The 20,258-nt window shown below is 41.1% G+C and overlaps 1 protein-coding gene across 1 annotated transcript; it reads left to right on the plus strand.

The window, feature by feature from the left end:
- Positions 1 to 429: 429 nt before the first annotated feature.
- sucla2 (succinate-CoA ligase ADP-forming subunit beta) lies at positions 430 to 18,810 on the plus strand. Its single transcript, XM_072683575.1, has 11 exons — positions 430 to 555; positions 2,953 to 3,148; positions 9,060 to 9,159; positions 11,127 to 11,289; positions 12,564 to 12,692; positions 12,926 to 13,064; positions 14,369 to 14,530; positions 14,916 to 15,058; positions 15,150 to 15,270; positions 15,722 to 15,810; positions 17,953 to 18,810. The coding sequence occupies exons 1-11, from the start codon at positions 472 to 474 to the stop codon at positions 18,025 to 18,027; spliced, it is 1,401 nt and encodes a 466-aa protein (XP_072539676.1). The 5' UTR covers positions 430 to 471; the 3' UTR covers positions 18,028 to 18,810.
- The last annotated feature ends 1,448 nt before the right edge of the window (positions 18,811 to 20,258 follow it).

A 20,258-nucleotide genomic window follows, 5' to 3' on the forward strand; every position in this document is an offset into this window, starting at 1 on the left:
ATTTTTTTTTATATAAAACTCAAAAAGCTAATTAGGTATTACAGCCAGAAAATGTAATAAATTCCTAGTAATGCAACAAAATGATTACATGATTATTAAATTATTACATTTATTTATTTATTATTATTATTATTTGTTTAAAAAAGCTACACATTGTGCTTAAAACTTCTCAAATAAAAAAAAACCATGTAATTTGTGCCATATGTATGCAATATGTAAATATTGTCATTTAGTCAAGGGTGTCCAAACTTTTGCATACAACTGTGCAGCACAGTTTGAAAGCTAAATGAAGGAGGAAGCCAGCAACAGCCTACAGGCCTAAACATCACGTAGCGCTCCATTTCCATTCGATTCATGTGAACCGATTTGTGAATCGGTTCCGCCAGCGTTAGTGAAAAGAACCGGATCCAAAAAGAGACTCGTTCTCTGGTGTGATCGCTGCTCAACTGCATAGCGCTGCAGACGAGCAACATGGCGGCGTCCCTGATCTGCGGCCGGTTATCCGCTGGGCTGAGGGGTTCTGGGTCCCGGACGACTTTAAGTTCGGCAGCTAAGGTAGGTTGCACAGGGAAAACGCGCATTATATGATTACATCCGGTCTCTTTCGTGAGCTTTGGGCCTCTGTTAAGCCCCTTGAGGTGACCTCAAAAGCGGGGGTTCACATTTGACATTAACTTAGCCTGTTAGCTCCGAGCTAACTGCCCCAGCCTGTCAACAGCAGTCGCTGCAGGTGAATAGGCCTGCAGGCCGATTTGGCCAGTGCTTATCTGTGCTGTGAGAGGAAGAGCAGTTGGTATTCAGTGTTTACAGTGCAGTTTAGCTTCAGTACGGTTCCAGAAACGGGCTTTTCCCATGTAGCTGGGAGTTAGCCAGCCAGCTAGTGGAGATGTAAGGGCAGAGCTCAGAGCTGGGCTTTAGCTTAGTGCTAGATATGATAGATAGCTCCTTCCCTCCGGCTTAGTTTAGCTCGGCTCATTTCGACCTCCGTGAAACGACACATTACACATTTCCCTGCTTTAACAGACAGTGTTTCCACACAGATGGAGGATTCAACAGGTCTGAACCTGGAGCCCAGTGTCCCAAAACTGCAGCTCGCTAGCTAGGGTGTGTGTCCGTCCAGCTAGCGTTCACAGATGTCACCCACTTCTGAATGAACCTGGTCTAGTGAGACTTCCCACACCTCCAAATCTCCACACCTCCAAATCTCCACACCTCCAAACCTCCAAATCTCCACACCTCCAAATCTCCACACCTCCGCACCTCCAAATCTCCACACCTCCAAATCCCCACACCCCCACACCTCCAAACCTCCAAACCTCCACACCTCCAAACCTCCACACCTCCAAACCTCCACACCTCCAAATCTCCACACCTCCAAACCTCCAAATCTCCAAACCTCCAAACCTCCAAATCTCCAAATCTCCACACCTCCAAATCCCCACACCTCCAAATCTCCAAACCTCCACACCTCCACACCTCCAAATCTCCACACCTCCAAACCTCCACACCTCCAAACCTCCACACCTCCAAACCTCCACACCTCCAAATCTCCACACCTCCAAATCTCCAAACCTCCACACCTCCAAACCTCCACACCTCCAAATCTCCAAATCTCCACACCTCTAAACCTCCACACCTCCAAATCTCCAAATCTCCACACCTCTAAACCTCCACACCTCTAAACCTCCACACCTCCATATCTCCACACCTCCAAATCTCCACACCTCCAAATCTCCACACCTCCAAACCTCCACACCTCCACACCTCCAAATCTCAGAGGTTATATTTAGCTGCTCTTCTCAGAGTAAATCCAGACAGACTCAGAATCAGACTCGGTTAAGAGGAGGTAATGTTACTGTAGCTGTTACTGTTACTGCTGCTGCTGCTGCTTCTCTGTTGTTTCAGGAGGACACGGGTCAGCAGAAATGCCAAATGCTGACCCACCGACCCAGAGACTGGAATTTCAGCCAGCGTTACTGGGCCGGAGGGTCAGCATTGCACCTTTTTTGCTGACCCTATTGTGTCCTTTAGAAACAACAGTAGTAACTGTAACGACACACTGCAGGGTTTTAAGACTGGCATCATTTACTAGCATATATATATATGTATGTATGTGTGTGTGTGTGTGTGTGTGTGTGTATACTAGCCTATATGTGTGTGTGTGTGTGTATGTATGTGTGTATATATATATATATATATATATTACACATTATGTGTGTGTAAAGAGCACCCTGGTCAAATTACAGTTCATTTATATACTATTATATAAGTATACATAAATATACAGTCTCTGCAGTGACACTTATGCATATTTTAAAGCATTTAGCAATTACTGTTTAGTAGCTTAATTTAAAATAAAAAATGATCAAATACATTATATGCGTTGTGAGCAAAAGTGGTTGCCCATTAAATATGATGTATATAATAAATAATACAAATAATGGGGATTTTTTTTTTAGCATATAGAAAATATTTACATTTTGTTTGTTTCCTTCAGAAACGCATTAAAATTCAGCAAGATATCTTGTTTTATCATTGGTACCTATCTCAAAAAAGTTGATTAATCTACTTGCCATGGGACATGAGGAATTCCAAAATTTCCAGTCATTCCCACTGAGATTTGATCATGTGACCTTTCAGTTTACACTTGGCTAAGAATGAAACATGAGCTACAAAAGTCTCCTACAATCATCAGATAGAAAAGGGTAGATTCTCCTAATATTATGTTTGGATCACTGCCGGCCTGGGGACAGAACTGCGGCCATGTGTTTTTGTCCAGACCATCCCACCGCTGTCGCTGCAGATTCACCCCCAGCACACTGCAGCTCCTCTAAACAGCTAACCTCGATGGTCAGCCTCCGGTTTAGGCCGAGAGTATTGACTTTGTGAGTCTTTCTCCACAGAAGCCGTCCCGAAGTTCTCTGATGTCGTTATTTTTTTTTCCCTCGTCAGGTACTTGCTGGGACCTCAGGATTGTTGGGTAACCATGGCAACCAGCTGTCTCCACCGGCTACGTGGCAGCAGCAGAGGAACCTGTCCCTGCACGAGTACATGAGCATCGGCCTGCTGAAGGAGGCGGGCATCTCCGTGCCTGCGGGTCTGGTGGCCAGCACACCTGAGGAGGCCTACAGCGTAGCCAAGCAGATCGGTAAGACCAGAGAGAGCGAGAGCTGGTGTTCCACTCCACTGCAAGCAGTAAATCACTAAGCTTTTATTTTTGCACTTAAAATAATCCATAAGTTCTGATGATCCCATACTGAGTAATTCAGGACAGCTGATCAGAACCGATCAGATTGAGCTCATTTATCTGATATGCCTCAAAGGGGGTTTGATTTTAATGGATTAAAAAAAGGAAAATGGTTGTTTAAAAATGAATGAGATTTTATGGAACAAAAAAATCTAACACCACATAAAACTTATGTGCAGCTCAGCAAAAGTTTTTTTTGAAGGGAAAATGTAGGATATGGGCCCTTTAATACTGTCTGAAATATGACTTTATGGTCTTGAATTTTTTGCATTTGTTTTATTCCTTTCTTGTGTGTGTGTGTGTGTGTATGTATGTATGTATGTATGTGTATGTATATATATATATATATATATATATATATATATATATATATATATATATATATATATATATATATATACACAAAATGTATTTATTTAGTTTATTTATTTATTTATTTATTTATTTAATAAGAACTAGCAAATTGTAAAATGGTGACTTCATAGGAGATGGCAGTAATGGTCTTAACTTTGAATTGATGAAGAAATCATTCCAGATAATTTAGAGCATTTCTATTAGTCATCCATAATTATTTACAAAGTGTACGTATGTTTTTTCAATGGACAGCAGCGATCTATCTATCCGTCTATCCATCTATCCATCTATCTATCTATCTATCTGCCTATCTATCTATCCATCTATCTGTCTATCCATCTATCTGTCTATCGTTTTAATGTGCATTAAATTCTATTTACGGCCACCACATCTTTTATATATTTCGAGCGAGAGAGAAAGAGATTTTCTCGATATAGTAGAAAGTCCTGGAGTTTTTATCCATAGTTGAAGTTTTGGACTTTCATGTTGAAACAGTAAACAACCACAGGAGAACTGAAGCCTTGCTGTCAGCAGCTTTTCACTGTGTGTAGCCACATGGCTTTGGTGTATTCACGGCACAGTTCAGTTCCATTCAGTGTGTTTGGAAGAACATATCAGCTGTCTCCAGGGTTTGTGTGTGTCTGTGTGTGTGTGTGCATGCATATGATCTTCCTTGTTTACTGTTCTGACACACACGCTCATGCCTAAACATAGCTTGCTGCTGGCATGTGTGTGTGTGTGTGTGTGTGTGTGTGTGTGTGTGTGTGTGTGTGTGTGTGTGTGTGTGTGTGTGTGTAGCTGTCTCTCGCTCAGCTGTCAGCATGCAGCACCTGCCCAGTGAGCTTGCTTGCTCTGCGCTAATCAATGAAGGCGGAGCTGGTGGAAAGGGGCGGGGGCGGGGGTTGTTCTTACTGTGCTTTTTCCTAAATAATTTGGTGAATTTTAGTGAGTTTTAGGAGTCTCTTGAGAAGACTCTGTAGAAGACTCTTTATCTGGCTATACATCTGTATTTATGCCTCCAACAGCAGTTATACTGAACTACCCTGAAGTTCTGGAGGCTGCTTTTTTGAGCAAGACCCATTACTACAGCAAGGACAGAGCTCATTAACATAGATCTGTCTGAACGCCCGAGTAACAAAAACAGGGTGTGTTTAAATAATGACCCTTTCAGTGCTAAATCCGCACTGCTATTATAAATTAACCACCTGACCAAAATATTCAGTAGAAAAATGAATATCTGTACAGTATATGGAACCTTCAGCTTAAGACCTTGTTAACTGATTAAGGCTGGTGTTTATGCTGTATGTAAGTGAATATGTTAGTCTGTGTCAATGAAAGAGGAAGTGACACTAACCTCAGGGTCGAGAGGAAAAGGGGATGTTTTTCAGAGTTTACAGAATTGGCACACAGACAGATTTTCACAATCCTGGAACCTGCAGTTGTGCTTTTTGGCGTTTATGAGGTTTTCTTTTTGTTTTGTTTTGTGTTTTTTTATCAAAAAGAAACCTATTTCAGTCCCTTCAGTAAAACAGGCTGTTTTTGTTACTGTGCCTTTAAGACATATAAGACATAATTTATGTAAAAGACTTTTAAACAAACAAACAAAAAACAATGGGTGGAGTTAAGCTACTGTAGGCCAAGCAGGTGGTGTTTGTTGTTTTATGACCTCGTTTACATACTACATTAAATTGCTGTTTTTGAATTAGCAAAGGTCAGTGGACCCTTTAATACTGGCTGGCCTGCAGCTTTGAATCCTTTAGATTTATGATGCTGTAGAGTTGTAGACCAGGAATGGCTGAGAACAGATTAATTTGTTTTTTTTTTTTCTGTCATATAAAAATAAATATAAAAAACTGATCAAATTGAATTCGTTTAATTCATTGTACATTTGTCATTCATTACACGTGAATATAAATATTATATAACATGAACTAATGTTATATTTCATCATACCTTTGTAAAATAGAACATTACAAAATATATATACTAAAATTATTATTATTAATTGTCTTTTGTATGCAAATGATGGCGATTCTTTATCCCTTCTTCTCTAAAACCTCACTACATAAGTCATCTGAATATAAACCAATAACGTCCATTCCAGCCATTTGAATTATTAATTGTGAAAACGTAACAATAACATTCAGTCTTCCAGAGCTTTATAAAAACTCTGATTCCTCAGATATGATCCTATAAGCAGGTACCTCTGAGAAGTTAAGTAATAACAAATAATGAGCTCTCTCATTAACCCCCCCCACACACAAGTAGCGGTTTCCTTAGATTGTACTGTTATTTAAAATGGCAGTTTACAGAAACAGTGGAGATTATGTTGAGGTCTGAAAAACTGAGAAAACTTTCAGAAAGAACTGCTCATGCTATTGCTAAATAGTTCAATCTAAACCCATGTTGAAGACCTAGCAGACTCTGGAGTGGTGGTGCACTGTTCTACTGTGCAGTGATGCCTGCACTATGTGACCTTCAGGGAAACTCTTTCCTGTGTTCTCATCACTCAATTCAGCGTCAGGTTTACAAAGGAGCGTCTAAACAAGCCTGATGCCTTCTGCAAACAGGTCCTGTGGCACAGAGGTGGGTGGATCATTGTTTAGGTTTGATAAGAAATGTAATCTTGCTTAAAATATGAAGCAAGCCTAATTAAAAATTGTGCAGGTAGGCATTTGCACAACGTTTAAGTATTTAAGCATTGTGTAAAATGAGGGAGGCTCTTATTTGGGCACGGACGGCTGTTGCATTGTTTGGCTGTGCTTCTACCTTTGTACTTGCATTGCATTTTATTATGACGTACTGCATGATTCAGCACGGCACACATGGCCCACAATGTCACACTATGGTTTAATCATCGATAGGCAAATGAGCGTTGTGTTGTGCTCTCAAACATCTGATCAGTACTGTTGATGAGTTTTAGGACTAGAAGATTACCTTAGTCTTGAGCTACTGTACTAACACCCAGACCTGTGCTCTTGTCCTTTGAGTTAATAATGTTTGACTAGGGCTGTATTTTGTGGCCTCAGTAATCACACTCTTCCTACCATAAGAGTGTGAGGATGCTAATATATGTCCAAATGTTTGTGGACACCCCTTTCAAATGAATGCAATCAGCTTTTGACGCTGCACTCATTGCTGACACAGATGTGCAAATGTCTGCTAAAAGAACGAGACTCTCTGAAGACCTTATAGATAAACATGAACCTATTGCCACCATATCTAACGCCAGGCGTGGACTAGAGGGTAAGTGTAAAGCCCCCCAGCATTGAGCTGTGGAGCAGTGGAGCTGTGTTCTCTGAAATGATGGATGGTGCTCAATGCAGTACTGGTGGGGTGGTGGTCATTCAGTGTCCTGACCCCACTGAGGGTGTTCAAATCCTCACAGCAATTTCCCAACATCTAGTAGAAAGCCTTCTTCCTTGGACAGCAGTAGAGACAGTTAGTCCAACAAAAGCAGGATAAACCCTGATTAATACCCTAGTGAATGAGCAGCTGTCCCAATACCTTTGTCCATACACTGTACTTACACTGCTTGAAATGTGTCACTATATGTATTTTAGAACAGACAAGCAAACCCACACTTCTCTCTTGTTCAGGGCTGGTCCAATCTTATCCACAAAGGCCTGATGTGGCTGCAGGTTCTCATTCCAACAAAGCAGGAGCACATTGTGATCAGTTGTTTGAAGACTGAGACCAACTGATTAAATGAATAGAGTCAGGTGTGCTGCAGCTTATTTGGAATAAAAACCTGCAGCCACACCAGCCCTTTGCAGATAAGATTGAACACAAAGAACTACTCTCTCACACAATGAGAAAACTACTCTAGCTAATTACTGAAATGCTTTTTTGGTCGCAGATACCCATCAGTCGAATGGAAGCACAATTCCAATTAAATTAATACTGTCTGTTACTGTTTTGTGAGTCCTCCTCAGGCCTTGCTGACCCTGCCCCCACCCCACACCGCTTCTTAGAAATAATCTTAAAAAATACCTGCTTCTGTTTTGTCCACACATCTCCAGTAGTAGCAGGAGTTCCACAAGTTCTTAATGGGCTATCAATCTTGGTTGACCTCACCTGAACTTTCTCACTCCTCAACCCTCTCCCTCACTTAATGAGACATGTGACTTCTTGCATTAGATAAAAAAAAAAAAAAAAAAAAAAAATATATATATATATATATATATATATATATATATATATATATATATATATATATATATAAAATAAATATATATCAAATTTGTTCAAATAGTAAGTCTCTAAGTCTCATAAAAAAAGCAGGACACCCCACACAAAATCACTACAGGCACTACATTTCCCATAATGCCCCAGCGTCTTTCTAAAAGCTCAAGCAGCTAATGCTTTCATTCAGTTTATTTTGTTTCTTTGTGGAGTGAAGGGCATGTGTAAAGACAAGGTAGGGATAGCTCATAGCTGTATGTTTTGGTTATAGCCACTTATAACCTACCACAAATACATATTAGACCACTGAAGCAAAGGCCTTGACTAACTAGAAATGCTTTATTATTGCTTGCTAAGGTAGTAAAAGGGGCATTGATCACACAAGCTTGCAAAATGAGCGTTGTGGCATAGCCAATATAACAGTAAACCACCCTAAAACATTATGAAACATTATAAAACTTTTAAAAGCCTGTTATTAACATGAACTGATAATGCAAAGGCAAGCTCACAATTTCACATGTAGTTTTTTTGCCACAAAGGAAATATTGACAGTATTTTAGTATTACCACTACTACTAATAACTACTTATATTGTTACTATTGTTCTTATTAACATATTAATAATGACTGTGTTAATAATATTAGCTAGGAATATTAGTAGGCAAGCAGAGGGTTACAGCTGTGCCCCTCTAAATTCAGTGTATAGAAAAGCTCCAGTGGCTCAGGTTCCCATTTCTCCTGTTCATTTGTAGGTCCCTCCCTTTGACAACTGCCCTTATAACCAGAAACTTGACAGTATTCACTTGTGTTAAGCAATGTTATTATTATTATTGCTGTGGCTGAGCGGTGTATGTACATCTGAGCAGTCCGTTTTAAGTGTCAGAATTTGAGGAGCGCTCTTCCTGCTACTTGACAGAACGTAAGACGTTTGGTTTTGGCCCATCTGTTGGTTAAAACGTGCTTGGATTAGCATAACGTGGGCGTGTTGCAGTGAAAAGGCTTGGCAGTATTTGTTCATTTTGTCCGAGCAACATGCCGCTGCTCGTTTGAAGAGCTAGTAGCATATGTGACGTTTGTAAAAGCCTTTTGAACAGTTCACAGGCATGCGTAAGCTTGTTGCCCAGTTCCTTAACTTAGATGACCTCTGCTTGTTATGTGACACTATGTGTGTTATATTTATCAGTGAACTGTGCCTGTGTTCTGTATCTGGTGGTCTTGAGGTCATGTTGAATCTCATTCTTTCCCTCTCTCCCTTCTCCCCTCCCCTTTTACAGGCTCTAAGGACCTGGTGGTGAAGGCACAGGTGTTGGCTGGAGGCAGAGGCAAGGGAACGTTCGAGGGAGGCTTGAAAGGGGGAGTCAAAATAGTGTACTCGTGAGTACCTCCACAGTGTTTATAGAGCTTTACTTTACTTTAACCCCCTCCCACCACCCCACTGATCATCAAAAGAAAACACTGGATGATATACAGAGATGTGCAAAAGTTTGGGCACCCCCAGTCAAAAACCAAGCAAGTAGTATTTTTTTAATTAATAAAAGGTATTTCTATTTCCATCTTTTATAGTCAAAATGACAAAAAGGGGCACCCTGCATTGTTGGTAACACCCCCTTTTGCCGAGGTAAATGCTTTTTGTAGCAGCTAAGAGTTCTTGTTTAGGGTTTTTTCATTAATTCCTCCTCACAAAAAGTTCTTTAGAATTTTTGCTTCGTCTTGCTCCACAGATCCAAGTCTCTCCACAGGTTTTGGATAATGTTTAGGTTGGGGAACTGTAAGGGCCATGGCAAAAGCTTCTGGATAAGCCTAGAGGTAGTCCAGGTGTTATTTTCTAGATATCCCCCCCCCTGAAAAAAACAAGAGGTTTTAATTAGAGATACACTGAGCAATTGTAATTGGATGATTGGAATAATCATCTTTACACTTTTACACCACACGAGGTCGCCAGCGGCACAAACACAGCCACACACACACACACATGCACACGCCATGGCTGTGACCAGAATGGCTCCCTGTTGACCTTTCTTACAGTCACTCGTCTGCCTGCACTGTTTAACAGAACACTCGCCGGTCTTCAGGATTTCTCAAAAACTTTGCTGGGCTATAGAACAGGTAACAGGAGGGCAGCTAACATTTCTGGTCCCTCCAACAGAGCTCAGCGACGAGCAATAAAAAGTCAAATCTGGCAGGTTTGATTCTTCCACTACATCTTTGAAAACATGAGCCACATTAGCGACTTCAGCTCAGATTAACTTTTATTTGTTGGCTCGTTAAAAATGACACATGATGGTGCAGAGTTTTTCAGCTGGAGTGTATTTGGTTGAATTACGCATTGTTTACAACGCGACCAGATGTCGTTTAACACTGCTATTCGCACGTCATTAATGTTTGTTACATGCAAATATATAGAAAGTCTTTTTTAAGCTTCAAATATCTGTTTTGATATTTGGTTTGATATAGGTTTGTTACCTATTTTAGATTAAGCACAAACACACTGTTTTTTATATATATATATATATATATATATATATATATATATATATATATATATATATATAGTCATTAATGAAAAGTTGAGCAAAAATGATGTATTCTGCTGCCATTTGTTGTTTACAAAATGCATCAAGCTTGTTTAGATGTTCCTCTGAAAACATCTGTCGCTGTATTTGTTGATGAGGTTGCACAAAAGGTTGACGACTGTTCTATAAAGGTCATATTCGTGCAGGTGCAGTGTGGTTGGTGTGGCGCAACAGATAACACCACTACCTGCCAGTGAGCTACCACACCATGTGGGAGCCCGGGGTTCAATTCCCGGTCTGGGTGACTATGCTGCGCTACACCAATAAGTGAGTCCTTGGGCAAGACTCCTAACACTACTTTGGCCCGCCTCTGTAATACAAGTAACCCTGGATAGGAGCGTCAGCGAAATGCTGTAAATGTAAATGTATCGCTGCACAGTAGAACAGTGCACCACAACTTTAGAGTCTGAGGAATTTCCTGAGGGTCTTTTGCAGGCCGATGTGGTCTTTGACTTGCCTACCTGGTAATCCTATTAGCAGTTCACTTTAAAAGTGTTCTTGGTTAACTGAGTATTCAGAAAACTCACCTTTTCTAACAATGATCATGAACAAGCGGTAGCCATAACAAGCTAATTTAAGGCCTTGGTAATAGTTATGTAAGAGAAAGTTCATCTTCTACTCTCCTAACTATTCAAAGTAATAGAGAATTTGACTTTGGGGAGCCCGACATTTGCTTGCCACTGTATGGTGCTCTTATATGTGCACCTGTAACTTTATATAATCTTGGTCTCTCTTTTCTTGTTTTTCACGATCTCTCCCTCTCCATAGGCCAGAGGAAGCAAGAGACATCTCCTCACAAATGATTGGCAAAAAGTTATACACTAAGCAGACGGGCGAGGCGGGGCGGATCTGTAACCAGGTGTTCATCTGCGAGCGCCGTTATCCCCGCCGGGAATACTACTTTGCTATCACCATGGAGAGGTCCTTCCAGGTCAGAGCTCTCCTGTGATTACTGTTGGAAATGCAGTTTAACATGTGGCCTAAATCTTTGATCTTGCAGTGATTGAGTGGTATTTCTTTGGGAAACAATTCAGTACATCATCTCAGATTTTCCTGCAGTTTAATTCAGTTAGGGTTTTTAAATATTGTTTTTGTACAAATCAGAATTCACAAATGTGATTGGATACTGTTTTATTTTAAAGCCGTTGAGAACCTAAATCATAGTTTTCTTTCTTGTTAGGTTAATTAAGTAAACCCATAGTGCCCCAGTCTTTATGTACCAGGTATGCTCTATGAATATCTTCCTAAAGTCTAATAAATGTCTGCTATATTTCTCCAGTATTGCTCTCCTCTCGATGTGGAATGGGTGGTCCCAAAAGTGGGTCATGTTTACATCTGCTTTTGATTCTGAGCAACCTGGAGAGCTAAAGCTAAACCCGGTGAGCTAAAGCTTGAGTTGCGACTAGGGGAATCTGGCTCCCGGGGCCTCTGCGCTTTAGTTGCTAGCTATTTGGGTGGATTTTAGCTGACAGTGGATTTCCCTGGCTATGGTTCTGTGTAAGGACCTCCAGTCCGTACTAGAACCCAGCTGCTAACCCAGTGGAAGGGATGACTGGGCACGCAGCCAGCCGCTCCCGCAGTCCACTCCACTCCAGCTTGTGTCTATATATGAGCTGGTAACTCGGTTTCAGGTATCAGAACCTTAGTAAACCTGAATATTAAGACCACGTCCAGACCGCTCTGATGAGTGATTTTGCTGCTACTTTATTAAACGCTTCACGTAACACATACTAAAAAAATATTTATATCAAAATGTGTTCCCAAAGTCTTTTGAACCCAGAATGTAGTGCATATATTATTTAATATTATATTTCATTAAAATCCTCTCTGACTTTCATTCTGGCCTTCTGTGCTTTGTGATTAGTATTTGACAATTGATAATTAATTATGGCACAGTTATACAATGATGCATTCTTGATTTTGTTTCATTTTTATTTTTCTGCATATTTTCTGTTTTTGTGGGTGTGGGTTTGTGCTCCCCTTTGTATTTGCATTCATCTCATGCTTTCAGTTTTGGGTACATCATGTACAAACCTGAATGGACAGCTAGAGATCTTTTTGAGAAAGGAAAGTGCTATATTTACCCAGCAGAGGGCACTAGATTGTTGCATTTCAAAGGTTACTAAATGTTCCCTTCAAGAGGCTCATCTGTAGTTTTGCTTCATTCCAACTCTGATGGTGATGATTACTGTGCTGTGTCCTCAGGGTCCTGTGCTGATTGGCAGCTCTCAAGGGGGTGTGAACATTGAGGATGTGGCGGCTGAGAATCCGGACGCCATTGTAAAAGAGCCTATTGACATTGTGGAGGGCATTAAAATGGAGCAAGCAGTAAAGGTGAGAATAAGAGAGAGCATTTTACTCTGTAAGGGTTGGGAGTTGGACATACTGTCAGTGTGACACCCCCCCCCCCCCCCCTTGATTTCCATTCTTCTTTTCCCTTTTACTCTTTAGTTGGTTTACTTTTACATTTTCTTCATTGTTTTTGTCTTTAAAGTTGAAGCACTTTCTGACTAAATGGTCAAATTAGAGATGTTCTAGATGTTCTTGTATTCTGCCCTTCACTTCAGGTAGCTAAGAAGATGGGTTTCCCTGAGGGTTTGGTTAAAGATGCAGCTGAAATGATGATTAAACTCTATAACGTCTTCATCAAATACGATGCGTCTATGGTGGAGATCAACCCTATGGTGGAGGACTCTTCTGGCATTGGTACCTACACTCCATTAGACATACACAAATACACTGATCTGCCATGACATTAAAACTACTGACTGGTGAAGTAAAAGACATTGATTATCTGATTCAAATGGCACCTGTCAAAATGTGGGGTCTACAACTCAGGCACCAGCAAGTGAACAGTCGGTTCTTGAAGTCCATGTGTTGGAAGCAGGAAAAATGGGCAAGTGTAAGAATCTAAGCCAGTTGGACAAGGTCCAGTTGCGGTGGCCACATGACTGGGTCAGATCATCTCCAAAACCAAAAGTGGCCTAAGAAAGGACAACCTTTAACGGGAAACAGGGTTATGGACACCCGTTAAGTTTACAGGACTTACAGGACTAAAAGTATCTGCATGCCAACGTCTTGGTGCCATGTAGTCCATGCGTCAGTGGCACAGAGTGTCACTGTTTTTGGGGGGGGGGGGGGGGGGGGGCGTGCACATCTATACACTATTCTATGGACATCTATGGAAAATAGATGAGAATTAAAGAGGACCGAGCCTTGTTTTGACCAGAGGAAAGTCTGAGCTCTTGCTAAGGTGTCTGTTTAGCTGCTGGAGTGCACTTGAAAGAAAAACTGACATTTTGTAAATTGAGTTTGTCTTACTGTCCAGCGCCAGTGCTCTAGTGCATCCACCCTGTTAATAGAATGTAAGCTAATACACAACCCATCTCCAGCTTTTTCCACTGATTTTAATCTTAATGCGCTGCTCCAGGGTGAGTGCTGCTCCTTTACCAGTTTTAAGAGTGTTCATTGGTTTGTTCTTGACCTAAATCGAAGCACCCATCTGCCCTTAAATAGCCATAATTGACCCCTTAAATCCTCTGTGTAGGTCTGCACTTCAGTTCTTCTTTCATAACTACATTACTCAGTAGCATCAGTTTCACAAATCCTAAAACAGAACCCTGTGGGACTCTACAAAATGTGCTAAACTTTTAGCTAATTATTCATAATGGTTTCTGCATTATAATCAATGAATTAAAAAAAAAAACTAGTGTTCAGTGATGATACAGTGCTATAACTGATATTTGCTTATTAAACTGGGTTTGTCATGCCTGAAATTAGGATTGTAGGTCATTCAAAGCATCTTGTGCACCATACATGATTTATACAACCTTTCCATAAGTTTGAAAGACATCAGTCATATAACACTGGTTATTACTGGTTATAACTTTGGAAATGGTCTAATTGCTAAAATTCACAGTAGATTCCTTACATTCCCCGTGTTTGACCGTTGTAAACAGGTGTTGCATATTTGGGTCAGTCCTTTTCTTTCCTTGTGTTTCTGTCTATAGTAATGTGCATGGACGCCAAGATCAACTTTGACTCCAACGCTGCATACAGACAGCAGAAAGTGTTTGATCTGCGAGACTGGAGTCAGGAGGACGTCAGAGACAGACAAGCGGCAAAAGCAGATCTTAACTACATCGGCCTGGACGGCACCATTGGATGCCTGGGTGAGTCAAGTATCCCTCACACAAAGACGGAGACAATTGCAGCCACCATTTAGCGACAGTCCTCACTGCTGTGAACTGTAAATAATGGGCCGCAGAGGGCAGCAGCTCTGCTGGAACACAGCGGTAAAAACAAAGAATCGTAACGGGATTGGGTTTAACATAGCCGATACCTGATCCATTAAAACATGACGTCCCTAACTTTTATGTTTTTCAGTAGAAACACCATGATTTGTTATCTCTACATGTTGTACTGCATCTAGATAGAGTAATATTTACAGATAATTCCAAAAGCACTGCAGTTCTACATAGCATTGAGTTTATGTAATAGAGTACAAGCTTTCCTGTTGGAGATATAACATAATAATCTCTCTCCATCTTTCCATAGTTAATGGGGCCGGTCTTGCAATGGCAACCATGGACATAATCAAACTCCATGGTGGAACTCCTGCCAACTTTCTTGATGTTGGAGGCGGAGCCACAGCACATCAGGTGACGGAAGCCTTCAAGCTCATCACATCCGACAGAAAGGTAACTCGGCAGTTATTACGCGTGTTGGACAGAACTGACTGTCAATAGCGAGTGTGTATTAATTGGACTGTTTTTGGGTGCCATCTTACAGGTCCAGGCCATCCTGGTGAACATTTTCGGTGGGATTATGAGATGTGACGTCATCGCTCAGGGTATCATCATGGCTGTGTCTGACCTGGACCTGAAAATTCCTATCGTAGTACGGTTACAAGGTGAGATATAAAGGGGGAAAATATAATTATAGTGGAGCAGAATGTGACTGGAGAAACTGATGGACAGATGAGGAGATGAAATATTACACTTTGCTGCTAAAGTGAACAGAACATGATGAGTGTTGCACAACTAGAGCTGTGACTAATGATTATTTCTACAATCCATCAGTTTGTCAAGTAGTATTTGATTAATTAGCCAATCTAACTGTTATTTCCTCTTCAGATCCTTTTTTTCTTTGCCAGCACCATGTTTTAGAGTTCCATCTGTGATGTGTTGGCATCTGTTGGAATGGCTGGATGTGTCATTTGAGCATTATAGAGCGTTACATTGCCTCACTGTTAATTCTGTGGACTAATGGTTGCAGCAACACTTGATCATCTGTCCCTGCTGTACTATGCTTATGTGTGTGTGTGATTTCTCACTGTGCCCTGCTGTTGGTGTGTGCTGCAGGAACGAGAGTGGACGATGCCAAGGCTCTTATCGCTGCAAGTCCTCTGAAGATTCTGGCCTGCGATGACTTAGACGAGGCTGCTAAGATGGTACGCCGTTATTTAACCTTCATTAACAACAAACGGACAAAGACAAGGAATTTAACATTAAATTAAATGTTAGATTTTTCTTTAATGTATAAATAGTAAGTATTTTGAATTTTTCATCAAACATGATGTACACAACTATTTGCAATCTGGTTAGCACCAGGGACGATACAAAGCAGCATATTACAGTATAGTTTTAACACTGTAACCAAAACATTAATTATTCCTTAGGTCTTACTGGATTGTACAGCTATCCTCTCATTGTGTCCTCTCAGCGCAATGTGCTGTTGGCAAGCTGAAGAGATTGTAGCCAGTTGGCTTTAAGCCTGGCCCCCACTCGCTTCCCCAGGAAGCTGATTCTTTCCCTTCTGAAGTGTGTTTAGCTTAGTGTGTTTGTTTTTGAGGGAGCGGACCCTGAAGAGAGCAGATGGTAAACGTTGGCTAGCGTTGGCTAGCGTTAGCTTTTGTTGCTCCCCTTCTTTGGACACTGGCATGGAAAAAGCTGAGCCTGGAGGTGACAAGCTGCTCTCCAATGTCATTACCCTTTTGCCAGCTGTGACTAGGGCTTTGGCTAGTGGGCTGGGTGTATGTACATATTGCGGGTGTAAATAAAAAGAGTTTTGGAATCAGGCCGTTTCCTGCTCTGTTTTGGTCGTGCCAGATTTTCTTTTCAATTAGGAGACAACAGTGTTTGAGGTGGACGCTATGTCAGTTCTGTGTACCGAACTCTCCTTATTCAACTGTGCCAAAGGAAATGCAGTTTTCCATTCTAGGGCTCAGCAGGTCACAGGTTAAAAGGTTCACCAAACAAAGCATCTAGAACAGTGGTCCCCAGCCTTGCCCTGGAAGATCTATCTTCCTGTAGAGTTTAGCCTCAACCCTAATTAACCTCACCTGACCCTTCTAATTATTATCTTTAGAAGGCCCTTGATGAACAGAATGAGGTGTGCTAGAGGTGAGCTGGTGTGAAACCTGCAGGGAAGTCGATCTACAGGATGGGGGTTGGTGACCTCTGAAATGGAGTAGATATAAATCACAGCTTTCTTAGTTCAGCGTTTTTTGGTGTATGTTAGTTTTCTGTGCAATTTCCTTTGGCTTTTATAGGACATTTCACTGCATTCTGCTGAGTGCGCATGTTCTCCATAGCAGAGGTCACTAACCCTCGTTCTGCAGGGAGGTAGACCTACAGAATGAGGGTTGGTGACCTCTGATAGGGAAAACAGGTACACTCAGCAGAATGCAGTGAAATACGCGATGGCAACCAGAATAAATTACACCCAAACAACAAAAAAAGAGAGGCCAAAATAAGAATGCTATGATTTATGTTGTTCGTCAAACAAAATATTAGTTACTGTGAAGGTTACGTGTGTTGTGGTAGGTCTACAGGCTTGAAATGATCGCCCAAGCTTGCGATGTAGTGGGTAATGGGAAGGTTATGTATAGGTGTAGGATTTTGTCAGTCCCAGTGGAAGTGTTGCCGATTGGCTTATAAACGACCACAGCAGCGTAGGAAAGGAGGTGCCTACCTGATAGAGCTAGAGCCGTAGTGGGTGATTAGGTTTGTGTGTATGTTTAATGAGCGATGATGAGGAGTGTTGCTGATCTGATCATGAACGGCCACAGTATCCTTGTAGGTGTTGGACCTAAACATGTTACGATAGGTGAAAGTGTTGCTGAACGGATCATTAACGGCCACAGCAACATGGGAAGGGGGGGGGGGGGGGGGGGTATTATTTAACTTACTATATACTGGTATACTAAACTGCATTCACACACCTCCTATTTATTATCACTAACTAATAGTGGTGTAGGCAAAAATTCCTATCATGTTGTAAGTAACTTCAAGTAAAAGAATTTGACTTATATTTCTTTTACTTATTAGAAACCTTATGGAAACAGTTTCTTTGCAGGTTGACAGTGGCTTATTTTGCTACAAATACGCATGTACATTAGTGCTAGGCCTTGATGCATCTTCGTTAGTGTGACAAAAATGTAGATACAGCTACGTTTATACCATGCAAAAATTATTTATTTATTTATTTGTTTATTTTGCATACATGGTATTATACAGAATGAACCAGTACACCACCTACTATTGTCACTAACTCTTCTTTCCCCGCTTTTCTTCATTCCTCCTCTCTCTAGGTTGTAAAGCTTTCTGAAATTGTGTCGTTGGCCAAAGAGGCCCAAGTGGATGTGAAGTTCCAGCTGCCCATCTAAAGACTCCCCGAAACCACACCCATAAACCACGCCTCTGTTCGAATCACATCTCGGACCGGAGTCCGAACCATGAACTGAGCTACTAGCTGCCGCCTCCCATATCACCCATACACTGTGTGTGCTATCTTCTGTCTGCGGTTCGTTTCCGAACCTCCTCCCTATAGCCACCCGTCGCCACTCTCCCTTGTGTTTCACCAGTGCTTCCAGAATGTAAAGACACGCTCACGTCTGATTTTACTGCTTCAGTCTCTGCGATTCAACTAGCGCCCCCTCTCTTAAAATTACCCCCTGAGTCCCCTGCTCTAATCCAGTGTAACCCGGACCTCGACTAAGCAGGTCGTCTTAGTTACATTGATTAGATCAGGTCAGTATTACTACCTGTCCTTCGGTCCTGTTTGTTTTGTTGCTTTTTTGGCGCTTGTTTCCTCGTTTTAATAAGAGGCAGACCTATTTATGTGGGACTGTATTTATATTGAGGAATTGTACATTGGGGTGAAGCTTGCTGGATGTTGTAGATGTTGACTGCAGGTCCTCTCTCGTCACAAACACTCTCAGTAAAATCACTTCCCTCTTTCATTGCTCCCTTCTAGAGCCTTGGGGGCTCTTTGCTTCAGTCAGTGTTTCCAAAGAGCATGGCACTGTTTCCCTCCCTAACGAACGCACAAACACTTTGGGAAATCTGTGTAAACCTTCTATTGTATTGTGTTCTCTTGGCCATACGTGGGAAGTACTGGTTAGCAAGAGGGAGCGAATAATAATAAAATTAATAAAATGTTTCAGTTATTATATTCTCAATGATTATTATGATGGTGGTGATAATGACTTCTGCTCAAAGACTTTGGATTGTTCCCCCCCCCCCCTCCCATTTATTTTGTGGATGAAGGTCTTACTGAGTTCTCTTTTCAGTGCTCCTGTAGCTATACTGTATGTAGGTTTAATAGATATATTGAGAAAAGAGATTAAAGGTACATTTCGGGCTTTTGGTTTTTTGCCGGGTTTTTGTTCAGTTTGAAGTACAGCCTGAAAAAATCTTGGAAAATATTATTTCTGTCAGTCCCACAATCCTTTTACTTCTATAACAGAGGTTTAGAGCCACGGTTTGAAATTGTAATGGATCTACAGTAATGGTTGTAATGGTTTATAGCGACAGTGAAGTCAAAGATGGTGGGGTTGCTTGTGTATTACCTCAGAAAGTAACTCCTGCTGGAAAAAAAGGGGTGGGCAGTATGACGATATTTTGTCATATTGTGAGGACATAGTCAGTTCTTAAAGAACAATGATCAACTGCACATTTCCGTACAAACAGTGTAATCTGTCTGATTTACCTGGATGAAGTGCAGCAAATTTTCAATAAATATCACAGTACTAAATATGGGACAGTGTTTGAACACTAGGTTTTAAGAATCTGTTGCTACTGATGCATTTTGTCTGTGATCACGTGTATTGCGAAAATGTCTTCAATATCATGAATTATTAAAGTAATAAATTATAATAAAATAAAAGTAATATTTTTGCCATGTTGCCCACCCCTACTGGAGAATAAACGACTTTGATAAAATGAATTTACCATAAAGCCCAGATGCGCAAGTTAACCACACAAACATTTGGTGTGAAAATAGTAAATTAAGGAGGAATTAAGTAGCTAATATTCAAATTTAAGCAAGTTTCTGATCCTGACCATGTCAAAAGGTCTTGGTCTGAATTCACAAAAATGTCTTGAAACAAATTCTTCAGAGATATTTTTTTTTTTTCCTTTTTCTCACAATTAGGTACTGCCAATAATTCGTAAGTTCGTAAATCGCAGTAGTACTAGCGATGCTTACGACAATAGGAGGGTACAGACTTGCGCATAAAGCACATGTCTCCTCCAATATATGCAAACCCAGCCACCACCTCTTTTCAAACTGCCACCTATGCAGCATCGCCGGGTAGCCGAGTTTCCTACATGCTCGAACAAAAGCACCAGGTCCCCAGCTAACAAATGACTGTGCTGGCCAACATCGCTTTAAGAGTGATGAGGGAAGAGCTCACAATCTACCCGCCTGGCCAGTTGTGCTCTCTTGGACTCCGTCTGCTGATGGCAAAAGATATATTGATAAAAGAGAGTAAAGGGACACTTCGGGCTTTTGGTTGCCTGAAAAAGCCTTGAAAAATATTATTACACTTCTATAACCGAGCCAAAACCTACATACCTACTCGGGATTCAAACTCGCATAGTGCCATGGTGGCAT

Source organism: Salminus brasiliensis, chromosome 7 (assembly GCF_030463535.1).
Source record: "Salminus brasiliensis chromosome 7, fSalBra1.hap2, whole genome shotgun sequence".
NCBI lineage: Eukaryota > Metazoa > Chordata > Actinopteri > Characiformes > Bryconidae > Salminus > Salminus brasiliensis.

Coding starts and splice junctions, on each gene's coding strand:
- sucla2 (XM_072683575.1), top strand. CDS start 472: ATGGCGGCGTCCCTGATCTGCGGCCGGTTATCCGCTGGGCTGAGGGGT. Junction 9,160..11,126: donor GGAGTCAAAATAGTGTACTC/GTGAGTACCTCC, acceptor CCCTCTCCATAG/GCCAGAGGAAGCAAGAGACA. Junction 12,693..12,925: donor AAATGGAGCAAGCAGTAAAG/GTGAGAATAAGA, acceptor CCTTCACTTCAG/GTAGCTAAGAAGATGGGTTT.